At 40.1% G+C, this 25384-nt stretch overlaps 1 protein-coding gene across 9 annotated transcripts in view; it reads right to left on the bottom strand.

The window, feature by feature from the left end:
* Enox1 (ecto-NOX disulfide-thiol exchanger 1) overlaps positions 1-25384 on the bottom strand; it is a 542803-nt gene that overhangs the window by 52675 nt on the left and 464744 nt on the right. For all 9 annotated transcript variants that reach the window (XM_046454324.2, XM_046454323.2, XM_058582598.1 and 6 more), the window contains 2 exons: positions 18696-18803; positions 14650-14706 (listed from right to left, as the gene is read on the bottom strand). In XM_046454324.2, coding sequence (XP_046310280.1) covers positions 14650-14706; positions 18696-18803 — 165 coding nt within the window. The remainder of the gene's footprint in view (positions 1-14649; positions 14707-18695; positions 18804-25384) is intronic.

Here is a 25384-nt window from a genome sequence, read left to right as displayed (position 1 = left end):
AGTGAGAGACAGAGAGAGAGAGAATTTTTTTTTTTTAATATTTATTTTTTAGTTTTCGGCGGACACAACATCTTTGTTTGTATGTGGTGCTGAGGATCGAACCCGGGCCGCACGCATGCCAGGCGAGCGCGCTACCGCTTGAGCCACATCCCCAGCCCCTCATTTAATCCTTATAAAAACCCTATGTATTCCTATTTTACAGATGAGGGAAAACTAAGCAAAAAAAGGCTAATGACTTGCCTAAGGTCATACAAGTAGTAAGAAGTAGACTTAGGACTTGAACCAATGCTGCCTCATTCCAGAGCCTTAACCATTGTTCTCAGTTGCCTCTTAAATGCCCCCCTGGTACTATCTCTGACAACTAAAAAATATCTGGAGCATGAATGCTGAGCAGCTGCAGAGCACTGGGACAGAAACCCCTTCTGAGGGCTGCCTATAGTCCCAGCTCACTCAGGAGTTAGCAGGGGCTCCAGGCAGGGCCAGTAAGCAGTGGATTCTGCACAGCCATGGGAACAAAATGGGGCAAGGCAGGAGCCACTCAGCAGCATCAGCAGGGTCTGAGTGGCTGCTGTTGTATGGTGATGACAGACTTCCCTCGGACTAGTGTGACATGTAACTCTGCCAGAGTGCTAGGGCCAATGAAAAAGAAGATTGGCATACCTACCCTCCTGGTTTGGAAGAAGTGGGTAGAGGAAGGCTGAGGTCAAAGTGCATTCTGAGAAACCACTTTGGGGCCATGTGTAGAATTGGCTGGGCATGCAGTTGAAGAAGCAGACAACTATGATACAGCCCAAGCCACACCCCAAGCATATTGTATTAAGACAGAACTGCTGATGGGAAGAGAGAAAAAGGGGATACAGAAGCACTGTGAAGGAAGGATGAACAGATTCAAACAGCCCCATGGAGACTTTCTGTGCTCATTCTACCATGATCATTTCTCTGCATTACAAGAATACCTCTAGTACCTAGCATGGTGCCCTCCACAGAGCCACACCAGTACTTTCTGGAAGAATAAATCTGAGCCTCTTAGTAATATTTATTGAATTAATCAAATGAATCTGATACTATACACAGAGAGAGGATAAACTTCATGGGTAACATTGACTGGCAATCCTAAGGATCTGGTTAGAACCCTGGGCTTGGAGTGATGGACACGAAGTCTGTGAGGAGTATGAAGAGTGGAGAGTCAAAACAAATCACCACAATCACTTTGGGCATTTTATGTCCTTTTTGTCCCTAAATGCATCTATTATAGCATTATTTTTTATTTGTTTTAATTAGTTATACATGGCAATAGAATGCATTTTGACACATCATACATAAATGGAGTATGAATGCTCCTTCTTCTGGTTGTACATGGTGTAGAATCACACCAGTTGTGTAGTCATATACGCACACAGGGTAATAATATACAGTTCATTCTACCTGCTTCCTATCCTCATACCCCTGCCTCTCCCTTCCCTCCCCTCTGCCTAACCTCGATTCTTCCCTAGCTCCCCTCCCCTTATTTTGAATTAGCATTCACATATCAGAGGAAAAAAATATCAGCTTTTGGTTTTTTTGGATTGGCTTATTTAGCTTAGGATAATATTCTCCAGCTCCATGCACTTATAGGCACATGCCATAATTTCATTCTTTTTAAGGATGAGTAAAATTCCATTGTGTGTGTGTGTATCATATTTTCCATATTCATTCATCTGTTGCAGGATACCTAGGTTGGTTTCATAGTTTAGCTATTGGGAGTTGAGCTGCTATAAACATTGATGTGGTATTATGGCATTATTTTAAAGTAATAATTTGTTTTACATTCAGATTGAAGTAAGAAGTTAATTTTGAGTTTGTATCCATTTTTGATGTTCTCAATTTGATGTTCTCAAATTTAAATCTTTTTTAAAGTGAGCAAACAATAAATACCACTTTTCCTTTCCAAAATATAAGATTTTTCTTTAGTTCACAGTATTAGTAATAATTGCTAATGGTTTTCTCTTTTTAAGTATGAAATGTATAATTTACTGAAGAAAATTTCTAAAATATAGATTAAAAGAAAATAAAAACTGAAGTTCTACTACACAGATATAGGCACTATTAATTTTCAGATAATTACCATTTATATTGATATATAATCCTTCTTCCATATATATAAAAATATGTGTGTATGTATATGTTATTTTTGTGTAATTCTTATTTGAAAAACAGGGTTGTCCCACATATGTAAGTAGAATATACCACAAAAAGAACAAAGATTTTAATAGGGAAGAGTAATTTAAATTTCTTAATCTTTCTCATTGAATACTACTAACATTGCTGCTGCTTGGGTCAGAGCTTAATTATGGCTATCAGAGTTTGCACCGTGCTTAAACAGTGGTCTCAAGATGGCAATTAAATGACTTTCTTTTGGCATAGTTTTGTGACAGTCACGTTAAATAAAAATGATCTAAAAATGAGCACAAAAAAAAATCCTTTGTGTTCCAGTGACTCCATTCATTATTTAAACTACAACTTGTAGCACTTTTAGTTTTACTATATGCCACTGTAGACATTACCAAATGAAAAACAATACTTGATTTCAAAAATAGCCGTGCATTTCTCTTCAACATGTAAAAAATGTAACATGTAAAAAAAATGCTGTATCTGTACAAGTCCACACACTTCATAGACTGAAAAAGTACTGACACAAAAAATCTCCTTAGCCAATAAAAATGGAGCAACAAACAGAAGAAACTAAAGTAAAATACTTTTTTAAAATGTATGTATGTGCAACCAGAATTAGTTGGCTTGATTTATCTTACATGATACTGACTCTCTTGCTGGTAAAGATTAATTGTATTATGGTGCTCTTGGCATGTTATTTTCTCAGTTCATTTCTCAGTATGACATTTCTTATTTTTCTCTGCGACAAAGCACTATCATAATTTTCACCTGCTGAGTTTACATTACTAATGATAATATTAAAATTTAGAGGGTTTTTTTGACCTTTACAGTGGTAAATTAGGTCATGAGAATAGATGGGATGAAATCTGACAAGTGGGAAAGACAGACATTTGATTATTATTAAAGTAAATCAAATTTCACAATGCCTGTCTGGCATCCAGTAAGATCTTAGTAAAACATTAAATAGCCCCCCCCCCACCCCAATACACCAAAATCACATTCTCTCTCCTCATTGTCTTCTTGCATATGCCAAACCTGAGAAATATTCCAAGAACTGAGAATTCTGGTTTGCTGGGTATGGTGTGTGAGGGATTTAGAATTTGATGTCCAATGAGTTAAAAACAAATATAAATATTGACGAAGATAATATTAATAGCCTTACTGAGCGCTTGGTGGATGATATGTGTAGGTACTATTATTGTTTCCATTTTACAGATAGAAAAAGTGAGACACAAATCAGGTAAGTAACTCCCTTAAATTTACTCACCTGGAAAGTGGTGGTATTGAGACGGGGTCCAGGAAGTCAAGGCTCCAGGCCCTTTAGTATATAACAGCTTGTTTCCAAGTCACCTTTCAGAGAATCACAGCTTCCCACCTTATCCCTTGGTGCGTCCTCAGATTTTCTTGGGTGAGTTCCCCTTTCTGTCATATACTGGCTTTTTAATGGTTCATATGCTCCCAAAGCACAGTGACTATATTGTGAAGGAGTGTACCCCCAACAGACAGCACCATGCCTGCTAAACTGCGCTGCTCTGCTCGTCCCATAGACCTGCACGGACCTGCTTAGGTGGGGTCAGTTGCAGGCCCACCAACCTTTTGTATACTGTCTAAATTGTTGCAATTTCTTAGAAATAAGGGCCCAGCAATGACTAATTGTGCATTTTCTTTTTGGAACTGAATAGCAGCAAAGTTCAACATTTGGGCTAAATAAAGTATTATTCAGTCACTGGGACATCTTAGTTCTCTACAATTTGATTAGAATTTATTAAGTCTCCACCATTCTTTCATTCATCAAATAGTCATTGATTATCTACTAGAATGGTAGAGTTTGTGAGATAACAAGATATAAATACAAATAATAGTGGTTCCTGTTCCCAAAGAGTGCAAGATTCAAGAGGCATATAAAATGTATCAAAATAAAGTGCAACATAAGTTCTTAATAAGGGAAGGGCTGGGATGCTATAGAAGCCCAGAGTGGCACCTAACCTGCCTGAAGAGTAGGCAGTACCATTACTCAAAGTGTGGTTCACAGACTGGTTGCACTGGTATCACCTGAGTGCTTATTAAGAATGAAGTTTCTCAGACCCCAGCCTGGGCCTACCCAATCAGAAACTGTTGGGGGTGGGGTGGTTAGCACTTTGTGCTTTAAAAAACTCTGTTTGATTCTGTTGCTTAGTAAAGTTGTGAAGTATTACCTTGGACAACATAAGATTCACATGCACAAAACAAATGAATAAGAAAACTCTTGCCAAGTTACAATCAGTACTACAAGAACGTTGGTGGTGGTAATCCTTACCATCTCAATTCTAACTTTCACAGTCTATAAACTTCAGTACATACCTTAATGCTAACCAGTATGAAATGTGTTTGTCTCACCTAACCAGGTCAAACAGATTCATAGCACTGCCTGAGGTTGCTTGAATTCTACACAGTTCTATCAAAATCTATCCACGAGTACTAGAATGTACCTGCCTATACGGGTTCCTTGCTATGTTAGGTTCTATAAGGGATACATACAAATTCCCCGAGTACCTCATACCTGAGTTGGGGAAAAGCCTATCATAACTGGGTTGTTCAAAATAGTTGGAAAGTAGATGCATGCTGTGGGAAAGTAGAGAAGATGGTAATTGATTTGAGCTGATCATAGGGTAAGACCCTAAGCAATGGGAATTGAGCTGGGCTTAAAAATAGGTGGAAATTGCACTGCAGGCAAAAAGGATGACATGACAGATGGAGGAAGCTGAATTATCAATAAAAAATCTAATTATTTAGAATTTTTAATGAATGGTTCACCTCGCTGAATTTGAACTGTTGACTAAAGTCATTATTCAGAATACCAGGCCAATAGTTAATTTCAGTACCAGGCCAGTAGTGATTCTGTTTTTACCAAGGGAGGCAATTTGAATACTGTCTTATGAAATGATTAGGAACAATGTCTAAGTGTGTGTATGTGTGTATGTGTATGGGGGGTGTGCATGTGTGGTGTGGGAATTACACCTACTTAGGTATCAGGGATTTATATATAGTTTGCACTCACAGACCTTTCATAGTTTCATTTTCTTAAAGTTGGCATGGAAAAGAATTGCCTGAGCAAATTAGATTCCGAAAAGTCTCATAAACATAAGTAGCTCATCAGCATACACTGAACAGTCTGGAAATTGTCCAGACAGAGAAAACCACTCTGTAATCTCATGAGGAAGCTGACATAATAGAAATGATGTGATGTTGAGTATCACAGCCACAAATCTCCCTTGCAAGGGCAATTTCAGGACTGAGAAGACTAGGGTATGGACGATTTGCTCGCTGGGAGGGGTGGGGCACTTAAATAAACAAAAATTTGGAAAAAAAAATCAAGTACAACAAGGCTGGAGAATCCTTTCAGGGGAAACTGCAGAGTTTCAGAGAACAACCACCTGGCAATTGGATGCTTGCAAGTCTCCCAGTGATTTTTTTTGCATGTTTATAAGGTGGTGCTGCTGCTGGAAGAGATGGTGACAGGCACCTAGGACCTCCCTGGCTCTGACATGTACTTAACACAGTTCAGAACCGCAGATCCATCATTTTTGGGAAAGTTTCACTGTCTATAAGGAACATAATTTAAAAATGTATCAAAACATGTGAACCCCTCTTCTTTTAGACAAGAGCTTTCCTTCCAGATTCATCTTTTGCTCTGCCTGAATTTGGAATACCCGGAGGGGATTTCATTCACATTAGGTGTGGTTTGCTGAGGTTCTGAAACTTTGCTATACCTAAGTTAGATTTAGAGCCACTGGTATAAGGGTTGCAACCTTCTTGGTTAAAATGTCCAATAAGTTGAACAAGCCAAGAAGGAGGGCATGGAATGCTGCAGCTGGTGGCCATGAACTCACACCTAGGCTAAGAGAGAGGACAGGTCATGGAGAGGAGAGTCTCCATCCAAGCTGGAGAAGTTTTAAGGCTGGAAAGATGAGGACATACTTCATTTGGTTGTGGACAAATTAAGTATGTTTATTTCCAATTCCAAGCTGTGTAGTGTCTACCAGGAAGCCCACCACTAATATTATTTGCAGGCTGACACCTGAGCTTTGTGACTTGCATTTAAGAGTCTAACTTCTGTTTCATCTTTTCATGAAGTGTGGATATTCATGCAGCCACAAACACACTCTCTGCTAGAGATGGCAGGGAGTCATTTGATGGTGGAAGTTACTGCTCTGCTGTTTGCCAGGGCTGATCTAGAAGGGCTGGTAGCAGCTGCTCCTGGTCTTTCCTGATCTGGTCTTCATTGCCCTCTCCCTGTTTACTATCTGTGTATCTTTTTTTTTTTTTTGGTTGTTGTTTTCCTATGTCATTTCCCTAGATTTTTCCTCACACAAATCCCACAGTCTAGTGAGTTATGGGTAGTATGATGAATGAAGCCTGGAGATGTATATAGAAAGACAGGAAGACCACCCTCTGTGGCATTAACAGAGCCCTCCTAGGAGAGCCGAGCAGGCTGAGGAGGGAGTCCTTGCAGAAAATAGGGTGACGAGCAGAGCCAGCGCCAGCCCAAGCATGGCTGATACATTTCACACCCTTCTTTTGCTGGTTTCCTGCAGTTAGCAGAAACTAAGGGGTATGAAAATCACTACAGAGCATTTAATATTCTAAATAATAAAAACAGGCTTCTAGGAAGCCCTCTGCCTCCTAAGTAACATACATAGCTAAAAAGAAGCAAGGTTCACCGGCTGGTCATTGTCCCCCTTGCTGTTTCAGACTGCGGGTCCTGGTGCTGTGCTGGAGGGCCTGAGGGTGCTGGAGTAAAGGCAGCCCCTGCTGTCTCCATGAGGCACCAGGGCAACCTTCTGCTTCTGTCCACCTTTTGGGCTCCTGTCCATGTTTACAAATACTACTGAATGATCCTCTGATCAGTTCTGGTCAGGGTTGGTGTCAAGCCGTATCTCATGGGAGGCAGGAGTCCTGTGATGAAGCCCTCTAGGTTTATTTGACTTCAGAATGGTAATTTTTACATTTATGTCCTGGCTGTATGTCTGTATATGCAACCGTTGTTGATGGTTTGGAGCTTACATGTTACTTACATATAATTTTCTTTTAAATCCCTCTTCTCAATCTTACTTATTCTCTGGAGAGGGTGGACAAATTTCATTGAGATAGTGGCCTGATTCCATTAGCTTTGGTCAGGGATCCACACAGAGCATGGCCTCTGTAGTCCCTAGGCTGGGAAGAAGACTGACAGCACAAGACCCCCACATACCAAATTTAAGTAACCTTCATCTAAATTATTTATGAAGCATCCACAATTTCCCTTTCTCTTTAAAGTGCAAATATGCTTGAGAGAGATTTTCTTCTCATGTTGAGGCACTCAGCATGACTCTTTGAGGTAATATCCAGACATTATATTGGGCTATTTATTTCGTCCCTTACCAAGTAGGAGCTGAGCTTTAATCTTTTTAAAGAATCAGCAGATTTCCCTCTATCCCTAAATCCCAACCCAGCAGAAAAGCTTTTCCATTTATAAAGTGCTTAAATGATGAATGAATTAACCAATGCATTGTTACAGCACATTCACTGTGTACTATCCATGACAACAAAAACAAATAGTATTTTAAAGTCTCACAGCAGAGATGATAAAATAAACTACAGCACATCTGTAGCATGAAATATTAGGCAGTCATTAAAAATCATATTAAGAAAACATATTTAATACCATGGGGAAATTCTCATGATTTATAAAGAAAAAAATAGACTATAAAATTGTCCATATGATATGCTATAAATCTAGTAAAAGATGAATATGCATGTATATAGACAAAAAGGAAGAAAATACAAAGAAGTGTAAACACTAATTTCTGAGTGGTGAGATTGCAGATAATTTTTTCCTTTATTTTTTTCTGCACTTTCAAGTTTCCCCCTCAAAGAAAATATCACTTTGAAGATAAAAAGTATCTGTGTATTTGTATGTATGTGTACCGACTCTGTAAAAGTGCCAACCTTCCATTCGACATGGCTGCATTTGCACTGGGTATAGTGGTGCATGCCTGTAATCCCAGTAGCTTGAGAGGCTGAGGCAGGAGGATGGCAAGTTCAAAGTCAGCTCAACAAAAGCAAGGCAACTCAGTGAGACCCTGTCTCTAAATAAAATACAAAATAGGGCTGGGGATATGGCTCTGTGGCCCCGTGCCCCTGAGTTCGATCCCTGGTTACCCCCTCCCCACAAGAAAATAATACTAAATGGCTACATTTCTTTATCAGGCAGGGTGACCATGAACCTTTCTGGGGAAGTACATTCTGTCTTCAAAATGAACAACTTTCGTTCAGATCTTGGTTTTACACATATAGGTTTCCATGTTCACACGGTGCTAAAATTGATATTTCTTGCTCTGTTAAATTCTAACCTGACCTGGGGGAAGAAGGTACTTTCACTCCTCTAAACTAACTGGTCAGTTTCATTAAACATGGGCTAATCCTGTTTCCATGCCCCAGATCCATTCTTGGCCCAGCAGGTACATCAACTCCTGTCCTGTCTGAAAGGTCAAACCCCAGCCTGGCTGAGGTGCTTGGGCAGGAAACTTTCTTGAGTGCTGACTGGAAGGGTGCTTCTTGGGGAACTAGTTCTGCGAAGCCTTGACAGTTCCCTCGCTCATCCCTCCTTGGAGCTCACACACTCCTTGGGTGTGCAGGGAGTGGGGTATACCACGGGGTCCCTTCTAGCTGCCAAACTACTCAAGAGTACTGGGTTGGGATGTGTGTGTGGTCTTTTTGGGTGGAATTACTGGTTTCACAAAAAACAGCAGAAAATGTGGTGAAGCAGCCTGAAGAAGACAGCTGTGTGGGGTAAGGAGGGGTGAGGAGCTAGAAAGGAAGCATTATCTAGAGGAAATCAGTAATATTATAGGAGCTGTGACTGGAGGGAGAGGCCAGTTCTGGGTGTGAGCATTTGACATGTGAACCAGAGAATAAATTACAGGGTAAAAGAAATACTAGTCCAAAAATCCACATTCTTGATTTCAGGCATCTTTAGAACAAAGGTAACCTCAGACATCTGTACCTGTGGGTCCATCTCTCCCTGAAGGAGGGACAAAATGGTTAATTATTTTCCAGTTGTTTTCTGAGGGTCTTAAAGCTCCCTATGTACCATTCATTGTGCTCCACTCTCATCAGGCTCCCCCTCCTCCAGAAAGCCAATCCTTCCAATAAAGGTCTTGCTTCTAGAGATGATGAGCCCATCATTGCCACAGTGATACTGACCTGAAGGCAAAGAGAATGAATGGGACAAGTTTGGTAAGGGCAGGGTATGAAGAGAGGGAGTGGCTCCATGGTAGGGGGCAAGGACCACATGCTTATTCGCTGAATTGGTCTCCCAAACTGAGCCAGTGTCCAGTGTGCAGGCTTGAGTAATAACACTTCACATACTGGTCACATCTACACCGTGAGACAGCATCACAATAACTCTAGGAGGGCCCTGATTTTACCTCCACCTGAGAGGTGAAAAGAACAGAGGTGTAGGAGTTTGGTGTATTGCTCAGGGTCCTCAGAGCCAGTCAGGATTGAAACTGTTTAGCACTCAGATCTGTGCTTCACCCCTGCACTTTTCTACCTCCCTTCACGAGTATCTGTGGGTTTAAGGAATAAGAGAGGGATGGCAGGCAGCATGGGAACACAGAGTGAGGGTTCTGTACAAGTGGGGTCAGCATGAGATGGTGAGAAGGAGAGAATTGAGTGGAACATGAAGGACTGTGGCATATTTGGCCCCAGGGAATGATATCTGCTGGTCAGTCCTCCCTGGGACTTTGTTGGAGCTGGTGGGATGGAGTAGGGTACACTGTCATTAAGTCTGTTATTATTCCAGCTCAAGATTGGGGCCCCTTAGGCTAGGCAGCAAGTGGTTATGGAAAAAAGAATGGAGCCCGAGTTGCTCTCTCCCTTTGAGAATGAGGATCTGCTTCCTATTAGAGGTGTTTGGTCTCTCCTTGTTTAACACACAGTATGTGTTCTTATCTCTTGCTTTACCTGACTGAAAGATGAAAGCCACACTCTGAAACTGGGCAAAGGGCACCTACAGAGGCTCCTTAATATCCATCATTAAAATACATGGTTAATGGCAGCTTTTGGCCATGGTGTGCTAAACTTGAAGAATGTTCCTCACACAGTATCTCTTCTATACACCCTTAACACCTTTACTCTGACAGATTTAAAGACAGCTCTGAGGATTTACGTTCTTAAGGAGACACGTGAAAAACCGAAAAGTCTTTGTCCTTTTGTGCTTTTGTTTTATTGTTGAGTGGGAAGGGTGTTCTGTTTGACAGTGGAAACCATGGGTGTCACCCATTAAACCTCTTTACAGATTGCAAATGATTTCTTCACCTCTCTCCACCGTGTGGAGTCTGAATCCTGCAAATGAGGGATGGGGGGTGGCAGCTTTCCTATACCAGCAACAAGGGTACAGGAGAGATGTGCATAGAAACCTTTTAGACCCAGGGGTTCTGTACTCTGAAGGCTTCAGCTGACCCCTTCTTTCATGTCTCCTACCTGCTGCAACATTTCTTCCATCCCCCATCCCCACCCTTTAATCTCCTAACATGCACATTAGAATCATGGATGGTGCTGCTGCTAAGAAGGCTGTCAAAAAAGATCCAAGATGAGGACAGATTTTTTTTTAATTTAAGATTTTGATATCTATTATACATAATTGCCAGGTACCAGTCTAGTTATTTGGGGGTCCTAGGGATTAGGACAGAGCTCCAGATAGAGATCAAAAGGAAATTTACAGTTTTGCTTTCTAGAAAAGAAATTGGGGTGTGGACTAACTGAAGTGCCTAAAGGAGTTGTGCTGAGGGTTAATTTTAAATGTGGGTACGTGTAAAAGGTTGAACTCACCATCTATTATTAATATATCCAGTTCTAAATAAAAAGAAGAAAAATACTGAAAATCAGCAAGTGTGAGTCTGAACTGTACAAATCCTCTTGGAGAACAAGGCCTTTGCAGGTGCCTTTGGTTTCTGTTAAATTACCCTCTAGAACACTCTCCTCCTGGGCACCACCTAACGGAAAGTCTTGTGACATGGAAGGGGGTGCTTTCTAAAGGTTGATTTACTTTTTTGAGACCTCAAGAATGCAGGACCAAGCATCGGTCAGATTCAGTGGTGCTCAGGAAAATGTTAAAATAATAGAAAAGTAGTAGCAACACACCATGACTGGAGAATAAGGCAAAAGTCAAAACTGCAAGACTCACCATATCTTCTAGTGGATCACTTCTATATCATAAAAGTGGATAGCACAAAAGTGCAGGTACGACACTACCATTCCAAAGGCCAAGCAATTCCAAAAGTCTGAAGCTCTCTGCCAGAACTACTGACATAGCTATTAAGATACGGAATCCCCCAGAAACAAATACAAGAGATGCAACCAAGATTTAAGGGCATGCTAATTACAGCATTATTTATAACAGCAAAAAATGGAAACTTAAATGCCTAACACATAGGCACAGGAGTCTGTTATTACATATTCACATTATACCGTCATTAAGAATCACATCTTTGAGGAACCTTTGGTGGCAAGAAAAATATTTATGATATAATGAGAAATCAAAAAGGTTCAAACTGGTAATATAATAACATTTATAGATTTTCTCTATCAGGTACACATCCATGACCAGAGGGAAAAACCTAAAATGAGATGTGAGTAGTGGTTATCTCTGAATAATGATGTACTAAATTATTTTTCTTTGTCTCTGTATTCTTTTCTGTAATATGCAAACTTCAAATAGACATTTTTTTGAAAAAAAAAAAAGAAATAAGATATACTGTTTTTTTAAAAGCAACTGTCAACTCTCACAAGAATACCCAGCTTAGCTGGCACCAGTCCACTGTTTAATTATTATTAATAAATGATAATGTGTAAAATTCCTGCCTCTAGATGTGAATAATTATAGTAAAAAAAAATCCATATGTCTTAGTAAACAGCCTCTGGGCCAGAGGCTTTAAACCTCATGAGCTGCATTAGAATTCATCCTGCCTGCTATGTTAAATTACCACTGAGGCATGAAGAGGGAATCCACACCAGTTGGAGCACACTCCAGGCCAGGTGTTCATGTCCATGGTTCCCTTAACACAAAAGGAAGGTGAAGTTCAGAAGGGTCAGATGGCTATTCAGTGATCACACAGGATGCAAACCCTCCTTCTGGTATGAAAGCTTTGTTTTTTTCAATCACAGTAGGGCTGGTGGAAACTCCAGATGAAATGGAGACTTAGTTTCAGACATTAAAAAAATGTCTTCACAAAGTATTTTGCTAGAGCCTCTGATGCGTGACCCAAATAACTGATTTTTTAAAATTATTTCTTGGCTCTCACATAATCCTTTTGGAAGTACTAAGGAAAATTCCAAAAGGAGACAAAATTACAGACAAGAAAGAAAAGAAAAAGTGCTTCATCCACGTACTGGGAAACCCCTTGACAATCTAGGCAGAAAAATTAGCTCCGTTCTCTGCCCCAGTGGGGAAGGAACGCCAAAACTGGCTGGCTAGGATGGTCAGGTTCTGTCACTTCCCTTGGCCAAGGGTCACTCTTCTCTCTCCAGAGTTAGAACCCCACCTCTTGAATGGTCATTTCTTTGACCCTAGAGAAGTATTATTAAAATCTGGGAACTTTCTTTTAAGATCTTAAAGATGATCTCCCTTCCCACCACCCTTATTATTTGATAATAGACGACTTTCAACATTTCTCCAGGAAAGGACTTTCTTACTCAGAATCTCACAGTGACAAAGCACTCCCACATCTGTCATTGCATTTGCTCCTCACAAGAAACCTTAGGGAAGGGAAGGCAGGAAATATCCCCATTTTACAGATAAGGACACTGAGGCACACTGCCACTGGGTTGCTGGGTTAGACAGCAGCTTCCTTGGAAGGCACAGAGGGACTGGCTCTGAGTGGAATAGATATGAAAGTTTTGGTTGTGAATGTGACGGCAGCGTGTTCCTGGAATACAGGATACTAGCGAGGGGTTCCAGGGCAAGAGGCTATGGCAGTGAAGAACTGTGGCAGTAGGAAGGCTAACTCTACATATGCTACAACATTGTCAGTGGGGAGCGCTGTATGAACAGGGTTCGTGCCACTTGCCATTCTATTTGTCAGTGAAGCCCAAACCAACCTAGATCCCACAGACTCAGGAAGCTTTTCTTGATTATCCAGCACAAAGAAACAGTCGTGACACCTTAAGACTTTCACTCATTTAGGCCTTAGCTCATTACATATCAAGACAAGTTCTTTAAGAGAAGCTTTGTCATTCTTTTTACAAATGAGGCAAATGGAGCTCAGATCAGAGAGGTTAATTGGCAAGCTGATGCAATTAATTAATAAGCAGAAAAATCTGGATTTCAAATCACACCCTGTCACAGCTACCTCACCTTCTTGGGTACTTTACCTCCTATACATTGTCAAGTGTTCCTAGATTCCTTTGCTTGAGTTTCAGTTTCTTGAGGGCAGACTACACACTTTATGCCTCTTTGGACTCCCTGCCCCTCTCCCTGGAACTCAGTAGGGGACCAGGAACACAATGATCCTCACTTAGCATCCTACTGTGCACATCCATTGGGCATGAACACACTTGCAAAGAGGGATTTTTTTTTGGCACTCTGGTTATTGGGTTCTCTGCTGTATATAATTAAAACAAGAGAGAACATGAAATATATAATTTCTCCAAGCTGTAGATTAATCAGGCATTCATTACCATGTCTGATTCTGTGTTATGTGAAAAGAACTGCTTAGTAAGCATTTCCTGTGACAAGGCTAATCAAATACATACAGATACAAGAGAGATCTGAAAAAAGACATAAACAAAACCACCGAGCATATGCAGAGACAGTGATCCGCAAGGTACAATTCACCATCACCTGAGACCAAAGAGCTTCTAAGGTATGAAGAATACTAGTTTCTTTTCTGGCCATGAGATATTCAGGGAACACTAAGGAAGAAAGTTGTGGTGCTAACTGGGATCTTGCATCATTGTATCTCATGTTCTATCAAAAAGATGAATACATCCTGTTACTGTTTTGGATCAGAAACAGAAGAGAAGTACAATTTCAAGGGTTATTCTGGGAGAAGTGGGGTGTTCTGAGACCTCTTCAGCATGTCAATCATTTAATTACTATCTTCATTGGCAGGCAAACTTAATAGCTATACATGCAATATACAACTTATTACCCTATTGGGACACATTCCATTTTCCCTCCCAATATATTATCACTTTATAGCTTTGGAAATATAAAGGGATCAAACAAATTCAGAGAGATTAGAATTTTTGATGGTGGGGATTAGCTCAAGTACTTTTAAATTGGTATGTAGTAAACTAAGCAAACAACGGCAGTGCCTATCTACCACATTTCATTGCCAAAGCCTACATAATAATTTTTAAGCTACTGAGAGGCAGAGTTTCTGATTTCCTTTATGTTACAAATAAAGGACCATATCTCTATGGGTTCAACTGACATCCAGTGAAAAGAACAAATACCATATTTGTGGTACTTACATTTGCATCCTCATGGCTATGGCCATTGGTCTCCACCAATTCCTTGGTACCTTTTAACTGCAATTTTTAAAGAAAAAACAAAAAAAAGAACATGTAAGCATAACTGTTAAGTATATAAATCATCTTATTAACTCTGATTTATCTGAGGTTGCATTGTATAATGGAAGAGTAGAAACAGATGGAGCACATAATTCTAATGAGTCTTATAGAAATCAGTTTGAGACCAATATTTTATGAAGCTTGAGGGCTGGCAAAAAAGTAAATGGGTCTTGGTCATTATTTTTTAAATAATAAGATTAGAAAGCAGTTCCATAGGCATAAAATGTATAAAATTGGTTCTTAAGAATAATAAATGATTTCATTTCCTAGTTGGATTGCTATTAATTTAAACCCTGCAGTGTTTGCAAGTTGCCAGTAGCTAAATGATGTTATACTAACGATTATTTGTGAATGATGGATTTTTTCAGTCATTTGAACATGCTGCAGTGCGACTGTACATGTCCTCCTCGAGTACATATTTGAATGAATGACATCACCTCTGGAGGCCTAACTGGAGAAGACAGTTTGCTTCTTTTAGTAAAGGAAGAATTGGGAAGACATCTCCTTGGCCACTGAAGCATTCAAAGAAAAGCTATTTCTTAAATGAGATTTTTAACTTGTGAACATTTGGAAATACTCCTCTCAGAAGGCTTAAGAGTAATCAGTTATCAGGAGATTTCAGGAAACCTGTAATTGGCATTTTATCCTATTCTGACTCAAAGCAGACCTTTGGAGGCAGAGAGCAAAGAAGAAGGGTAAGCTGGCCTTGAAACAGTTTGCCAGCACTTCCTCCTGACCTATTAATGGTGGGAAATAAATACTTAAAATCTGAAAGAAAATAAATTTGCATGCACCACCAATGTGTTTGATTCAGAACATTGATTCTTTCTGGCTATTTGTGTGTATTAAAATGAAGGCATCTTTAGATTTTTTTTAATGCAATCTTAATCTCAGAAAGAAAGCCACATGCCCTCCAGGCCGACAGAAGAGTTTTGCCAAAGTGACATGAAGAATTTGTCATGCAGAATTTGAGGATGGGGCAGCTGATTATGGATCCAAGGCTCTTTGGCTTATTGTCACATCAACTGGCTTAAGGGGGAAAAATGCCCATTCTTCTTTAGGTCTACATCATAGATATTCTTATGCATAACAAATGCAGTTGATACATAAGAATAGAAAGGGTGCATCAAATTAGAGGTAGTGCACAAAAGGACTTAAAAAACTAGCTCTTTTCTTTATAAAGTAAAAACAACAACAACAACAACAAAAAAACTAGCTCTGCTTATTGGGTGCAGTGGTGCATGCCTGTAATCTCAGTGACTTGGGATGCTGAGGCAGGAGAATTCCAAGTTTAAAAGCAGTATCAAACTAAAAAAAAAATTAAAAGGGCTGGGGATGTGGCTCAATGGTTAAGTGGCCATGAGTTAAGTCCCTGGTTTAAGAAACAAACAAACAAATAAACAAAAACTAGCTCTTCTAGCTGAAGATTTCCTCATCTTCTTCCTCTTTAACATTCCTCTGCTCATTCCACATTTGGTCCCATAACTTGTGCTTTTATGAGCTAGAGTGGGGATTGCTCAGAAGGTGGCTCTGTTCTGCAGCAGAAGTAAATGACTATTTGTCAAAGTCCATTCCACCATTCTACCTTCTACAAGTTTATTTAACTGCATAAAAATGCCAGTTGGCCTCCTTCTCCCTTTTAAATAAACTCCTTCCTCCCTAGTCCATGCTATCCTCAAACTGTCCTCCCTTTGATGCGCCCGCTGTCTCTCTTCCTACCTCTGTCCACTGCTATCGTTCACTCTGCTGCTTTCTTCAGCTGGAATGTGAACATTTTATCTGATGGATTTTAGGTTAATGAACAAACTTTGGATGTAGAGTATACCCTTGATTGTCAAGAAGATGAAAGATAGGAGTCTGTGTGCCTGGAGGGACCCAAGGAAGCTGTATTTCAGCCTACAGGAAGGTACAGGGCATAGAGAGTGACCTGACTTCCCTGATGGGTGGAGAGCCAGCAGTAGGAGGGTCTGCCCTCAAGACTTTGCCTTTCTGGTAAGGATTCCCAGCAAGTGGCAGCTGTATTGAATAGCAAAATACAGTGTGTGTGTGTGTGTGTGTGTGTGTGTGGTGTGCGTGCGTGAGCCCATTTGTTAAGGCCATTCATAAGCTCATAATGGATTTACACAAATCCAAAGCAAACCTCATAAAGCAATGTTGGCGGAAGTGAGGGGTGCATTTTTCAGCCTGTGGGTGGGTGGCTGGTTGGTTGTAGGTAGATTCCATGTACATTGTATGCCACCTTCTGAAAGGCAGACCAGGGGTAGCAGGCGAGGGGCTCTCAGGCAAATGGCTTGGTGTTGTTCAAATTCCTTTGGCTGCTATGTCTCACTGGCTCTGTAGACTTAGGTATTCTTGGTGACCTTGCTTAAAAAGTACCCTCGCATTTAAATTAATACTGTAAACGTAAAAACACTTTCTTCTCAGTTGTATTTTCTATGTCTTGCATGATTTCAGTTATTCTGAATTCTCTTAACATTCTCCTTTTTAAAATTTAAGTCATGTAAAGTGAGGTGTGATATTCCATCAATGCCTACCTATGCACTTTGCTCTTTGAAAATGCATACCCTAACAAGACTACGTCGATACTTTCTGCACAACTCAGAATCTATTTCATAACTGGAGTTTTGACTTTAAATAAAAATAAAGGCTTTGAGTCATTTAGAGAAAAGAGAAAGTCACCTCTCCTCACCTCAGTTAAAGCCGTCTTAAAAAAAAAAATCAGCAGAGAGAGCAGAAAATAATGAAAGCCCAAAGTTATGACTATCTGACCTGAAGCAAATTTGGACCAAGTCTGCTCAATTTTGCTAGGGTTATATCAAGGTGGGGTGGACAGTGATTTGTGGTCTCCCAAATAGTAGGTCATTGTGAATTTAGTTGACTGAAGTTTTCAGTTCAATCTAACATACCTGAAATCATACAATTCAGCCTCAGTATAAGTTACTGAGTCTCTATTATTCAATAAAGATAACCATTACTTTTTAAAAATATTTTCTTGCATAGCTATAAAAAGTTTATAAACTATCTAATTAATATCTTTGCTTTCTTGAAAAAAATATATATACCCCAAATTTTTGAAAAAATAAAAATCATTTTTAAGTGACTAAGTCCCAGCTGACTAGGGCCACACTCTTGCTGCTTCCTATTTTCTAAAATAATCTTCTTATAAACCACTATGTGTGAATGAAAAATTTAAAACAACCTACATTTGACTACAGAGAGTTGAGGTTACTGTGATTTTTTCCCCCTCCTAATTACCAATCATTACATTGTTGGCAGCAAGTGAAGGCCAGAAAATCAGAAAACCTCTCGAGGACTCTCCTGGCTCCTCCAGTACAGAGAGTGAGGCTTAGATTTCACTCTGTTGACCATGGAGTGATCCATCTCATCCTGCTGTAAGACGATATTTTCCATCCACCTATCAATGTCAGGCCACACTTTTGTATCAAGGAAAGCCAGAATGAAATGATCAGATCATATGAAAGGTTTGTTGCTTGTCGTGGTCAGATAAGTGCCCTGATGCACACAGGGAAGAGACTTTTTTTAATGTTGCTATGAATCAGTCCTTCTTAGTTATAAGTCTGCAGGAACATCATGGATTATGCTAAATTCATTTTCCTCACTATTAGACTTAGAGGAAGCTAGCTGCTTACTTTGAAATATATCTGCACTACCAGCATTGAAAAAATTTATCAAAATTCACTTGTCTTCTGGGAGAAACATTCACACAATGAGGGTGGGCGTGGGGAATATAAGTAAATGCAGGGTGAGGACAGAGAAGTTGAGAATGACAAATTCCACAAAGCAAAGCTGCCAGTAGGATTGACAGGGTATGGGTTAATTACTCCAGAGATGACCTCAGCCATGCTTGTGTGAGTGACATGCTAGGGTGTTTGCACCAGGCACATTTTACTTGATGCGTCAATCAGAGTGTTTTCTCGTTCACTTACTTGCTCCTGGAGGACTTTTAGTAAAGCTTGTGTGTGGGACTGCTCTTCCTTTGCTTGTTCCAGTTCTGACTTTTTGTTGTTTAATTCCTCCTGGATGGTCAGCAATTGCTGTAAAGTTAAAGGATATTTAGCATAATTAGGATGGAAGGCTGGGTGAATGCAAGATAGTAAAAATATCCTCAGAATGACAAGGAGACTTGTACATACACGCCTTAGATATTCATTCAGACACTGGTTGCCTTTTTGTGCATGCATTTCCCCCACTTAATGTCAGGAGCATCACCATCTTGGATGCACTATTAGGCTGTTTGTGTTATTGATGCATGAAACTCATTTTAGAATTTGTGAGGATACCGTTGAATTTCTTTGAACAAATGCATATTTGTAAAAATATGTTGAATAGTGTTAGTAAGCAACATGCTGACGGATGAAGAAACTAAAGATTAATAAAAATGTAATCAGTCAACTGGTCCAATTTTATTTCATTTTACATAAAACAATACAGCTAGGTTCATAGTAGCTTTGTAGAGATACTTTACCAAGTGGCAGGGACCAAAGATCCTTTTACTTTCTCTGTTATGATGGTGATGTTTTATTAGATCAGCAGGACTGAAGTCCAAACTGCAATCAATATATCAGGCAAGAAAACTGCTGATATAAGCTGTCAAAACACTAAGCTATGGCCTACACTGCTATTTTTAAGCAGGCCACAGAAGGGATTTTTGTAAGCCTTGAGCTCTCCTTGCCCTATCAACTGTAACTCATGCGGAGGCTTGCCCTGTCTGCCAAAAGCCCAGCGCTGCCCTGCACTGACTCTTTGGGATATGATTCTATGTTAAAATACTCATAGGCTGGAGCTTCAAAACAGCCCCTAGAAACAGCTATATCTGTTCAGAGTTTCTAGACAACAAAGGACCTATTTCAAAAGACAGGAGAGCACTTATCCTGCTGCCATACATAACAAATGCTGCACTGATGATGTGAAGTGTTGGTGTATTCCTGTTTTCCAGGGACCTGTCTCCCACATCCAGGCTATTTCTTCAGGGCCTTGACAAGCTGGCTGCAGAGTGGCCTGGCCAGTTCCTAACTATAAGAGTCTGAAGAAACACTGGCACTGGATTTCTCATGCGTAAGCCCACCAACTGGAAGGATTACATTAAATCTTCAAAACTACTGGGTTTGGGGAACTTGTGGGATAGCAAGTGCTCAAAATACACACTGTGCTTTCCTTGGGGCTTGTTGGCATTGTTTGTAACTTGGGTACTGCATATAGATTCAATAACATACTTTGGTTCTTTTGTCATAAACAGTTATTTCTATATAATCTCCCAAAGCTCAGTACCTCCCGTCCTACCACCATCACATGAGGGGATCATACCACCCACAGTAGATCTCCTAACAGTCTGTGTGATTTAATTCATGCATCAGAGATTAAAGTACAGCAACTAGGGGGCCCTGTTGTCCCTTGGCACAGGAACAAGCACCTATGACTGTCTACACAGTGGGGGATGACCTTCTTCCTTCATTCTCATTCATCACTGACCCCCAGAACAGTCCCAAGAGGGTCGGGTGCTCTGACTTTAGGTGATGCAGAATTAATTTTTACTTTTTGGTAGAAATTTTAAAATCCCATCTTTAATCTTCCTTTCAAAATGAGAGAAATGAAGGACAGTAAATTGTCTTTAAAGGCAGGTATTGCTTAAGTTTGCTCACGGCAGTACTTGAGGTGGCAAAATTTAGAAACTGATGATGTCTAGTAATGGGGGGCTCACCACATTTCTGTCCCTGGGTCTGCACAACAGAACACCAGGAAGACATTAAAAATGAAGCTGCACAACCTCCACACTCACGAGGCAGCTCACATACTTCCATTTACCAAAAGGCTTCCATTTAATTTGGCAACTGTTCATAAAAAAGGATCCCTGACTCTGTCTCTGGGTGAGTAGGTTTTTGGATCTTTCTTTTAGTTTTGCTGTCAGTTTCCTGACATCTCTGTAATGAGCAAATACTACTTTAGTAATGAGGAACAAACAATGAGCTTAAGGTTGGGGACAAGACGAAGAAAGGAATACTACTTGGAAATAAATCCCCTGGAATCTTCCATTTCATCCACCCATTCACAACTCTTCGCACTGTTAAAACATATATTCCTTACCCTTCCCCACTTCCTGTTTTAGCTTCCATCCTGTCTCATTCCTCTTGGAATCACACTTTTATTTTTTTGAACAGTTAGACGGTATTAGTCAGCTTGGGTTAATATAAGGAAACATCACAGGCTGAGTCGCTTAAATAACAGAGACTTCCTTTCTCATGGTTCTAGAGGCCAGAAGTTCCAGATTACCCTGGGTGGGTTTCTGGTGAAGGCTCCCCCCTTGGTGACCTTCTCTGTGTGCTCACATGGCCTTTCTCCAGTATACTTTTTTTTTAATTTACATTTTTTATTTGTTCTTTTTAGATATACATGACAGTAGAGCGTATTCTGACATATTATACACACATGGAGTATAACTTACTCTAATTAGGATCCCATTCTTGTGGTTGTACATGAGGTGGAGTTTCACTGGTCATGTATTCACATATGAACAGAGGAAAGTTATGTCTGGGAATCATACTTTTCAAATAACACACCTTCTGTGACATCATCACTCATGTGTAGGCAATCACTTTAATGGTTTATAATGTCTAGGTTTTTGAGTATATTTTTCTTATTTATATATACATGGCTGTTTTGCATGTATTTTTAGGGGTTTACCATATTTCTTTATTGTTTACTATGATATTAGTAAGCATGATGTTTTTAGGATCCATCCATGTTAATATTCTATAGATCTAATCTATTCTTTCTAATGGCTGCATAGTATATGCCATGGGGTACAATGGCCCGATTTTACTGAATCCACTGTCCCAGGGAAGGATACTCAGGTTATCTCCAATTCTCCCTACTCTACACTGGCTGTCTTGGAACATGCTGGTGTGTGTTCCTTTAAGTCCTGTGGGAGAATTTTCCTGAGACACATCCAGCAGTGAAACTGCTGGGTCACAGGGCTGCCCTAAGGAGGTCACATACCCACACTGCCCCACAGAGCAGCTGCAGCAGTGCCGTTACCCACCAGTATTCTCTGAGAGCTGGGGTACACCACAGCTACAGGAAAGCCTTGTTCAGATTTTCCATTTTTGCCAACATTAGAATATATAGATTCTTCACCTTTAAAACAAAGATTCTATTCTTCTCTGATCCCCTGTGATTATAAGCATCTTATCACGTGCTTGCAAGCTTTGGGGTTTTTATTTATACTTCTTAAAGAATAGTCAAGGCCAGAGGTTCTTGATTCTGTCAATCCACTAATTTTATCTAGGAAGTTTTCTTTTTTTTTTTTTTAATACTGATTTCTGGGCCCCACAGAAGACCAATTAACTCTAAATATCTAAAGGTAGGATGAAGGCATTGATTGTTTTTCTAAAACTTTCCCAGAAAATGCTAATGTGTAGTAGGGATGAGAACCTCTGTCTCCTTGAGTGCTCATTTAATCCTCAGTCTTCTGCAAGGTGACCTCCATCCTGAGTCCTCTACTTAAACAGTTCTCACTAGCAGCAAGAAGCCTTTTGTAACTGCCAGCTCATGTGGCAGGGCCTTTTCTTCTTGTCATATGCTCTTTTCAGTGATCCTATTTGTGCCCATGGCTTCAGCCACAGACCTCAAATGCCGGCGCATTCAGAGCCTACATTATAACTCTGCGAGTCTCTTACTGCCCACCAAACTCTTAACTGCTTCAAACTGTGGCTGTCAGCACATTTTCCCACCCCAAACTTCCTCCCCAGGGATCTAGAGTTAGGACCTTAAGTCACCAGTTCATCACTCTCTAAAGCCGGATGCCTATTCCTCCACCCTTTCTCCATTCATCCTCCGCTGTCATAGTTACCACATCTCTTCTCCTCTGGATGTTGCCTGTCCCACTAACTTTCACCACATATCACCCCGGAATTAAAGTGTCCCATTGCTTAAAAATACAGTTAGCTCCCAAACCAGTGCACTCTCACTTTCATTCTTCTCTTCCCCAGACATGCCAGGTCCCTTCCATGACAAACCTAACTACCAGAATTCTGCCAGGCAGATTCTGACTCAATCTTTGAGTCAGAACATGGTTTCTTTGTGCAGCTGAAAAGAGCCCATCCTCTAGGCGCACATGACTGTCACCAGGGTGTATGCTCAGACCTTACAGCAGGAACTTGGTTACATTCTCAGTTACTCCTCTGGCACAATACCCTCGTCCAGGGCAGAAGCTACACAATTATATGCAGTAGCCTTGGTCTCTTCCTAAATAAAGATGTCCTCCAATCACCCAAGCACAGCTAGTCATCCACCTTCTATGTTCTCAAAACACTTGCTACGGTATGGCACATTTTATCTCTCTCTCTCCAACTAGACCACATCCACCAATGGGAAGGTCAAAGGTAGGTAGTAAATGAATGAATGAATGTCGGGATGGATGAATGTCTCTGGTTTGCCTACTTTATGGGATTAAATCATGTTTTAGCAAACAACAAAAAAACTACTTGAGGTTCTATCACTGGGTAATTTATTGTTGTAGACATAAAGCTTTCAAAGGAAAGCTCCATTGAAGACATTTTGATTCATTAGTCTGGTAGTTTCAGATTTCCTTCTTAATCTGAATAGGAATATTTCTTAAAAGGTTAAATAATTCCAATCAATGAGTTTATAAATATGTAATTTATTTCCCATAAACCACCAAAAAGAGAGCAAAACCACCAGTAGAGGGGAAAATAAAATCAAAATCCTTGCATTCTACAAAATTAATGCTTTCTTTTGTTTACAAAATATAAACTCGTGAATCTAATATTTACATATTCAAAACAGTGGTGATTCAACACTGCTATTCTTCATTTGACTAGATGCCCTATAAAAACGGTGAGATAGTTCACAACCAGATAATTTAAGTTAGGCTTTCTGGCCCTTTTCATTGAAATTTATGAGACTGTATAATATTCTTTCTGGCTGGAATTTTTAAGTACCAACGTGTCTCAATTATAGAAGTTCACAAGCAGCTAGAACTTAATCAGAAGTGTCTCCTGGCTGGATTGGCTGACTGCAGCATAATTTTAATTTAACATTTGAGAGTATGGCATTCAACAGATGCACCATTACATTCTTCGGTGGTTACAACTGAGTGTGTTCCAATTAGACAATTATCCGTATGCCAATCAAGTGGAAACACTCTGGTGGACAATAAACAGGTAAATAAATGCCGTACCTGACACATCTTGGTATTTCCAGGTGACTGATTTAATAGGATCATTTGTAAAGCTCTTTGGGGACGAAGACTTCCATGTATAATGGGTCTTTCTTTCTGACAAATTCAAAGAGCATTACAAATGTTATTTGGAGCCCCAGAATAAGTGAGGTCACATTTTCACTTTTACAGATGGGAGAATCATAGGCACACAGAGGCTGAGTCATGTATCTGAGGTCACACTGTCTGGGAGAGACCTACCACTTGCACAGCTTAATTTCCCTCCCGCAAATTGTGAATTCTACCTTGGAAACCATACTGCACCATCAAATTTAAATGGAAATCAGGAAATGCCAACCTTAAAATCCTCCTAGCAATGACCTCCACCCAAGCACGCATCACTCCCACTTGGAAGCTAGACTACTGGAGACCTGCCATTGTGTGTACCTGTGAGCCATGTGGTGGATTTCACTTTCCTTTAGAAACAGTGACCCCCAGGCTGGGGATGTGACTCAGTGGCATGGCAGGCATGTGGTCTTGGGGTTTGAGCCCAGTACCAAAAAGAAAGGACAAAAAAAATTATAACCCCTTCCTGTGTTTTTTCTAAAACTCTTATTATAGTTTTGTTACCAGGGTGAAGTTTTTATACAGTTAACAGATTATATAAGGTTAGATTCCAAGAAAGTCATAGATGGCAGTGTAAACACTCTGTATGAAATACACCAGCAACATGCCATTATAAGCTGACACTCACAGGAATCTTTGGCAGGATAATGTGTGGCTAGGGATAGAAGTGGTGGTTGGCACAAAGTAGAGAAGACCCTAAAATAGAACAACAATTTTGTGTTTTCCAAGGTGGCAGAGGACTAAGTGCCCTTTCTAAATTTATGTTGCTGGCAGGTCAGGAAACTCTTTTTTGTTAGGTCAGGTAACTGTGACACCAAAACACACACACACACACACACACACACACAAAATCACTATACTTTTCCTCTCTTCCCTTTGCTTGGCTCTCTATTCAGTTCTGAAGCAATCTGCTAATATTCATTCATTCCTTCAATCAGCTCTGAGTTTCCTATGTACAGGGCTGGGTATCATGGAAGCTACAGAGGAAACAATCAATAAGGACCTTGTCCTCAAGATGCTAGGTCGTGAGGATGCTAATTAATTTAGGAAAGCAAGAAATATTCTTAATAATAGCTACAACCAATGTTGTTTTCATAGGAATCCAGGAGGTTTGGGGGAATCAGATTCAGGGATGGAAAAACAGGCTCAGGGGCATCCACTGTGAATCACAACCTGTTCTACTTATTGGAACTGAATAGTCATGATAGAAACCTGGAAACCTGTTAACTCACAGAGGATTGTCAACTTACATTCTACATGTTTTTGCCCTTTTGACTCAGTTTAAACAGAGAGTATTCCATCTCCATAACTCTG

This window comes from Marmota monax, unplaced genomic scaffold (assembly GCF_021218885.2).
Source record: "Marmota monax isolate L192 unplaced genomic scaffold, Marmota_monax_Labrador192_F-V1.1 WCK01_AAM20220418_F8-fsc00011, whole genome shotgun sequence".
NCBI classification, from domain to species: Eukaryota; Metazoa; Chordata; class Mammalia; order Rodentia; family Sciuridae; genus Marmota; species Marmota monax.
The sequence above is the reverse complement of the archived record's forward strand: the minus strand, read 5'-3'. Positions and strand labels throughout refer to the sequence as shown.